The sequence below is a fragment of the Monopterus albus genome, unplaced genomic scaffold (assembly GCF_001952655.1).
Source record: "Monopterus albus unplaced genomic scaffold, M_albus_1.0 scaffold22.1, whole genome shotgun sequence".
In the NCBI taxonomy this organism is placed as follows: domain Eukaryota; kingdom Metazoa; phylum Chordata; class Actinopteri; order Synbranchiformes; family Synbranchidae; genus Monopterus; species Monopterus albus.
This window is the reverse complement of record NW_018127902.1, coordinates 2,056,399-2,063,866: the sequence shown is the minus strand read 5'-3', so window position 1 is coordinate 2,063,866 and position 7,468 is coordinate 2,056,399. Positions and strand designations below refer to the sequence as shown.

At 40.8% G+C, this 7,468-nt stretch overlaps 2 protein-coding genes across 8 annotated transcripts in view; both read right to left on the bottom strand.

Moving 5' to 3' along the window:
* The window catches only part of LOC109956809 (uncharacterized), a 6,251-nt gene extending 5,377 nt beyond the window's left edge, over positions 1-874 (bottom strand). For 2 of the 3 annotated variants that reach the window (XM_020594162.1, XM_020594164.1), the window contains exon 1: positions 620-874. The gene's annotated coding sequence lies outside the window, so the exon portion shown is untranslated. The remainder of the gene's footprint in view (positions 1-619) is intronic. The other variant, XM_020594163.1, reaches the window with a different exon arrangement.
* Positions 875-1,915: 1,041 nt separating this feature from the next.
* The window catches only part of scrn2 (secernin 2), a 12,571-nt gene continuing 7,018 nt past the window's right edge, over positions 1,916-7,468 (bottom strand). The window contains exons 4-9 of one of the 5 annotated variants that reach the window (XM_020594166.1): positions 6,688-6,887; positions 5,204-5,419; positions 4,861-5,026; positions 3,798-3,978; positions 2,573-2,729; positions 1,916-2,385 (exon numbers count right to left, since the gene is read on the bottom strand). In XM_020594166.1, coding sequence (XP_020449822.1) covers positions 2,577-2,729; positions 3,798-3,978; positions 4,861-5,026; positions 5,204-5,419; positions 6,688-6,887 — 916 coding nt within the window. In that variant the 3' untranslated portion in view covers positions 1,916-2,385; positions 2,573-2,576. The other 4 variants (XM_020594167.1, XM_020594170.1, XM_020594168.1 and 1 more) reach the window with 4 other exon arrangements.

Genomic DNA, 7,468 nt, shown 5'->3' with positions numbered 1-7,468 from the left:
GTGTGCTGTCTAAGTAGAAAGCTAGCTAGTTACAGCACGCTGTCTACCACAATTATTTATTCTGCTTCATTTAGCTGCTCTGTAGATTTAATATCTGCTAGCTAGCCGGCATATTTCCTGTAAAAGACTTCTATTGCTGTTCCAACGGTATAGTTTTTTTTTCTCCCATCGTTTAGGAGGAGTACTGAATCAAATACGAGTATAAACGGTCTCTGTCCACCTCACAGTTCGCATGCGCAATTTCCAATACGTTGACCTGACTTGATCTGAGCAGATACAGTAAACACTTGCAATACCGTATTAAACTACTGTGAAATGCGTACCGTGGCCCAGGCAGCCCCTAGTTTTTATGGAAAGTTCCGTTATAGCTTCAGCATCCTTTGACCTAGCGTTAGCTAATGCTAACAAGTCGATTGCAAACAAGAAAGTATCTAACGTTAGCTTTAACTGGTACGACAATTGTCTATTGATTATTTACAGCCAAACCATTATTTGCGCCAAGTTAACCTTTTCGGCCTGGTGCTTGGATAGGAGCTAACACTACAGTGAAAGCTCAAGTGCAAAGGACAGTTTTTGTTAACCTAGCGAGTTAGCAATACTCAACCTAGCATTACATTACCTTTTTCGTTGGACGACCAGCTTTAAAGGGGAACCAGAGAGAAATGCCGAGAGTAGCTTGGCAGTTTGTTAAAGTTCTACCAAAAACATATAGTCAAGCAACTACCTAATATTTGAGACGATGGTTGTTTTTTTTCCTTCCACTTTAGGGCGGCACATTTCATTACACCGGGGTCTTTGGGCGCTGCTTCTTCTTCGTCCTCAATTTTGGTGACAAGCCAATGTGAAAACTGCATACCACCACCTACCGGTCTGCGTTACAGCATAGCTTTATAATCTTATGTCCTTTGCATTAACTCAGTTAATTCAAAATGCTGTACTCAAATAAAACATGCTCAACCGTTTCCTTAAAATGCTCACATTCATCTGATTCCATCTTACCAATAATAAACTAACTATCTATCTATCTATAGCGCCATCATCGCTGTTTGGCTTATGTTGCTTTATTAAACTGCCATGTCATATTAAAAACACAAACTGAAATAGTGATTCTGTGCGTTGGCAGATGCTTTGTGTGGGGCCTGCTGTTCAAAGTTTCTGGTATCAGAAACAAATGTTCCCATGCACTAATGCTGCTCTTATATTGTCCTATTAGTACCATTAGGACAGCTACAATATTTTTCTTGACATTATCATTACACCTTTTCACTGTTTTTGGGTTTGTGAAAGGCATTTTAAACTGTGACTACAAACAAGTTTAGGCGTTTTTTTGTTTTTAATTAACATATAACCTCATAAATAGTAAATTATAATGAGTATTGGCATGCTGGCTCACTGCCATGTTGTCGTTGCTTACTGGGACATTTGAACAAAACATAAGCATCATTTAAGTCATTAGCAACACTGTTCCTTTCCTACCATTACAAAATTGTGTGCTCTGTTCTGTTTCAGGGTACATTTTCTCTCAACTAACCAGCAGTCAACATACAATAAGTATCACATTCTGACCAGAGGCTGGATTCATTTTTCACAATATTATGGTGTTGATCACTCAAATAATGTTTAGCCAGTTATTATGCATTTAATTTCAAGGATGTAGTAGTGACCATTTTCATTATTACAAAATCTGACAAAATCAACATAAACCCATGTTAGTCATAACAGCCCTGTTGTGCAGGCTATTCAAATATGATGATATCTAACATGAATCACCACAGAAACAGTTAGAGATGACTAACGGTGCTGTGTTTACCTTTACTGGCACACAGCTCTCACTGAGATGGCTAACTTCACGGTTTTGTCAAAGCTCACTTTATCCAATGCACATTCACACACTTTGGAAGACAGAGAGAAAAAGACTGGTATATAAATTTAATTTGGACATACAACATTACCAATACTTACAGCCACAACAGCAGTGTGGCTAGAAAGCTCTCAACACACTCAGGACAGTCAGGAGACATTCTTGATTAGATTCTTACCTACAGGTACCACTCAAACACACGAAAACCCTTTTCATTTGCAAAAAAAATCAAAAAGTTAAACCAGTGCCATACTCGCAGTATTTGTGCAGCATCACACAGCTCTACATGGGCACCTGTATAGTCTACATCATTACAGTCACTAATGTGGTACAGTCAGAGCAGTCGTTAAATGTGCTCCAATCACACAAACAGTTTAGACATTTAGTCTGTGTTAGAGATGGAATAGTGTCAGGGATGTGTGCTGGGTGAGGGAGGCCAGTCACAGGAGGAGTACTGAGTTTTTAACAGTCCCTGGGCCTTCTGCCACTATCCTGTGAGCTTCAGGGGTTTCCACCTGAGGGCGCTACAACAGAAGACAGGTGCTTATTTGGCTTTTCCAGTCACAACTACTCTTCCACACTGGAATATTTCTCTGCTAGAACTGAAGGATGAAAATGTGGCATATTTTCCAGAACAGAAAACTTAACATTCACACACTTAGCATTCATGCACATAATACAACACCAAATTCTTCTCTTGCAGCCTCCTACCTCCTCACTGGTAGAACTTAATCTCTGTGTCCACGCAATCAAAAAACAAGTCCCCCAGTTCGTCTCCTGGAATCTCACCACTCAGCATGGCTGAAATCTCACTGAGACACTGCGACTCCAGGTCCCTCAGAATCTTATAGACAGCGTCACCCTTGCCCTGTGACAGAGAGACAATGACAAGGAGAGATGCCAAAAGAACATTAACACCTGAGTCAGGTACCTGCATGTTATTTGTTTAAACCCATGTAAGTAATATAATGTGAATTTAAAAGAATCCAAATCCTACTCATGGCCTTCTGAGAAGTCCAATTTGACCAGACCTCTGTAGTAGCAAACACAGGCAGTTACACATCTGCTATTACACAAAATAATCTAGATTTTTACATAGTCTAGCTGCTCACCAAAGCAGCAGCCAATAGCTTTGTCCCATTATACATATGATACAACATGAAATATCTACTGATTTTACAAAGTCAGCGAATATAATGGAGCATTTAGGAGCTAGAGCCAGATATTTTCCTCAGAAGACAGTAGAGTGACAAAATAGAGCTAAAAGTGATGGAGTCAGATACACACAAACATAACAATAATGTCAAAAGAACTATGTTGCTCCATAGTTGCTGGATATATACATGTGTAAATCTTTGGCTACCAAGTTCATCATGGTGGATGAACAGCTTCACCCTTGCCCTGAGATAGAGAAAAGATGAAAGAGAGAGACACTCCCCCACAAAAGGATTAGTGCAGGTTTATTAGTATGACATCTGTATTTGGAATGCAACTAATGAGTCCCTAAACTAGATGTTTGAGTTTTTTGAGTCACAGTGAAAATAGCAGCCTTCCTCTGTCAGTTCAGCTTCACAGCGTCATCTCAAACAGGATTGTTAGCATACCAATGGCAAATGTCACTTTATTTTGAAGCACTGACACCTCCCAGCACTGTCACACTTGGCTTTGGTTGCAGTGGAGTCATGACTGGAACCCTGGCTTTAGGTGGCTTTAGATGTGTACTTGTAGTGTGTTTATGTCTGCGCTCATGCCGTGGGTCTCGCCTGAACTAACTGTGAGGTCCTGTGCTGCTGTGCTCTGCGGTGAGTGTCAATTCTGTACTGTCCTGTAATTTATCAGAAAAAAAATGAGACATATATGAAATGAATGTGAATTTCCAGTTCTCCCAGGATCTGTGTAGAACAATCATTGACCTAGGTTGTCCATCACTGCCCACCGGGTTGGTCTCCATGGTGTGAAGCGCCACCTCATGAGCCTTGTACAGGTCATGTCTGCGGTCCACCTGGCTCTGAAAGCGAGGCTGCCTCCTGACAGGGTCATCTGGGCCAAACTCTGGAGAGACCACCCTCAGCACTGGAGTAGAACAGTTCGAGAAGATAAAAGGCTTGAATATAGACCTACCAGGGTACAAGTGGGGTGGGTTACCAGGGAAAGGAACAGGGAAAAAAGAAATACAGACTCAGAAATTCACACTGACCCAAAGTACAGAAAGAATGTAGGAAAAGCAGAGATGAGGAGGGAAAGAAAGCTAACTGATATTAACAGCTTTTTATTTAATCTGTTGTAAACAAATATTACTTTTAGCATTCTGTAAAATTGGGTGACATCCATCTTGCCTTTAACTGATCAATTAGTGTAAGCCATTTTTTTTCAGGTTTTTTTACTTTGTCTTTTCAAAGTAGCTGTTACTACTTATGCTAACAGCTTTGTTTCTGATGCTATAAAGATAAAACAGCATTTTCACTGCATTTCTTCCCAGACAGAACATCCCATACAGCTGGATGAATCAGAAGAGGACCTAATGAATATTGCGGTCTTTGTCACTCTTTACTTTGCGTAATGGCTGTAGCTGAAACTGCAAGACAGTACAGAGATATATGAACCAAAGTCTGAACATCAAGGAGAGGAACCTGCTGCTGCAGATTGGAAACTTCCACTAGATGTTTCAGAACAACAGGACTGTGTTTAAGTTTCCTAACAAAGTGCTTCTGTTACATGGTTATTTCCAAGAAACTTTCTAGGAAATTATTTGATCAGTGATGTACAGACCTGTAAAATAAAACTTTGGCCTTATTTTATTCTTTTCTTACATTTTTTCCTCTTATTCCTAAAAGTATTCAAACACACAGAATAGCACATACACAAAATGTATAGTTTGAATCAATGCCAACTTAATTTACAACAGCAAATTTAAAAGCTTTTATGTAAATAATTGTGTTTACAGCAGTTGGCTATATTGTTTAACAGAACAGGGAGTCTTAGCTAAATCAGTGACAAACCTGGAGGGGTCTGGGGTGGCAGTGAAGAAGTGAATGCAGGGCAGACTGTTGTCTCTGGGAAGAATGGACACCATGCTGCCTGTGGTGCAGAAACCTCCAGAGTCCATGCAGATTCCACTGAGCTTGTCCCTCAGAATGGACATCATCACCTCTGCTGTGACTGAGCCTGACACCAGGAACAGCGGAGACATAGGGTGGATGACTTATTGCAAATTTACTGAAAAATGCAAAAATTTCAAACTGCTTCTGGGTTGTGAAGGCCTCTCTGTTGGCCTGACCTTTCACCATAACAGACTGTTAAAAGAAAAATGCCAGAAGGCCCAAATGAGTGGTGAACTCTCACCGTCATGTTCCTGGAGTAGCTCTGTGCCTCCCTTATAGCGCTGTTTGGCCAGCTCCATCCTGGCAGGTGGCCTTTCTGGGTAGAACACCTGAGAGAAGTTGAACTCTCCTTCACCATCCCACCAGCCCTGAGCCTGGGCCGCACTCCGCAGCTCCGAGTGCTCTGCAGAGATCTCAGTGCTAATGGTCAGCTGGTTGGAAATGTTCTTCACACCATCTGGAGAGAGCAGTGTGTTGGTTGTCAGAATGTTTCATTTGGCTTCTAAAAGCTGATACAAGTCTCCTTCTTGTGAGTGAAGCATGTTTGAAATGTCCTACCCTTTAGACAGAAGCATGGTGCATGCATGCATATTTGTGCTGTTTTTGCATACACACTGAGCAGAGAAGCTTGTAAGGTTTATCTCCACATGACAGTGATCCAACCTTGATGAATGAGAATGCTGAACTCTATGAACATCTATAAAAGCTGCGGTCTTATGCTGAAGAATGAACACTGAGATCTAAATGTGCTTTATTTACTCTGTTACTTAGGTTCCCACATTAAAGAGCAAATACAGTATGAGTCATGTAAGTATTTCGTGGATTTCAAATCTTCTTGCGTGGTTTAGTGTTGATTTACTGTTCAAGACTGATTAAGCAGCCCAACACTTAATGTAGCCATCTTAGCAGCATGACTTTAGTTACGACAGGCGGTATCAGCGTGAGTGCACTATAACTGTGGTCTGGACTGATGTCTCAAGAATTACCGGATGGTTTACCATAAAATTTTGTACAAACATTCGAGGTCCCCGGAGGATGCAGCCTACTGACACTGGTGATCCGCTGACCACTAACATGTTTTTATCTGCGCAATACAATGTTTTATGAGCAATACCTGCAAAACTAGCGAGGCCAGATCTAGAAAATTTTAGACAGGGTGGCCAGGCTGGGGCACAGACTCAGAGAGGGGTGGGACATATGAAGAATAAATTAAACCCCTAGTTCTATGTAATAATAAACCATACATTATTAAGTATTAACTTGTCAAATTTATGTAAAAATGAGACACGGAGTACTTTCTTTAGTTAACCTATTTAGCATTGACTCCACAACAACACAACTAGAGAAATTATAATGATAATAAAATGATATAAACTGAAACTGACCAAAATCAATTATAAAGTACCAGAAAAATGGTTGTATTTAAGGCCACAATTTGTCATTGCTTTTCTTTTTTTTTTAATTTTTATTAATACTGACAAGTGTCACATTTTGACTCTGGCAGGGATGGCACCAGGGGTGGCCAATCAGATTCTGTGGGCGGCCAGTGCCACCGTTGGCCACCCCACTTACACGACCTACCAAGAACACTTACCACTTACATGGCCTGCGGTGTAAGCTCTATGTGGATTAAACACAGAACCATAAATCAAGCTTCAGTATTATGTATTATCCATGAACTCAAACATCTCAGCACCCAGAGAGCCATACGGTTATAATCCTTACCTGTGACCTTCTGTGCCACCCACAGCCTCCCAGCAGTTTCCAACACCCACGCCTCATTTCGGTCCACCAGGAGAAAGGTGTTGTGGTAACTGAAGGGCTCTGGATCCTCCCTGCACTGCCCTCCCTGGCCATGCTGTTCCAGGAGGCCAGTGATCACTTTCAGCGCTGCCCAGGCACTGTCACCACGCTCCAGCCCGAGTCTGATAATCAGAAGTCATTCTTGGGCTACATCTACATGTAATGACCTTCCGTCTTTATAAAGCATCAAATATTGTTGCAAATGCTAAATATTAATAGTAAATATTCTGTATTTTAGATGGTTTTGTGTATTACTTTATTGTCAGATTAGTTAGTGATGACTGGCGGGGTTTCTTGGTGAGGCTTACATGCTCCTCTGCCATGTGCATCTGATTAAATTCTACTGTATTTGAAATCCACATCCACATTCCATAGTGGCTGAGTATTTTTATACAAAGTGAAGAACAGATAAGTGCTATGCTTCAACAGTCTTCACTACACCTGTCATAACATGCCTGTGACAATCTACACACCCTTCTGATCAGAGCCAGAGAGGATTAAGTTGATACCTCCACTGAATATTGGTTAGGATGAAGGAAACAGATTTGATTTGATTTGATTTATTCTTTCAAGCATGTAAAGACAGTTGATATGTCAACACATAATTTTACACATATCCAACAAATGCTAATCCAATATCAATTTGCTTATACCTAGTACATGCTTGAATGGAGTAGGAAGAAGTCAGACTTATCCAGTCCTA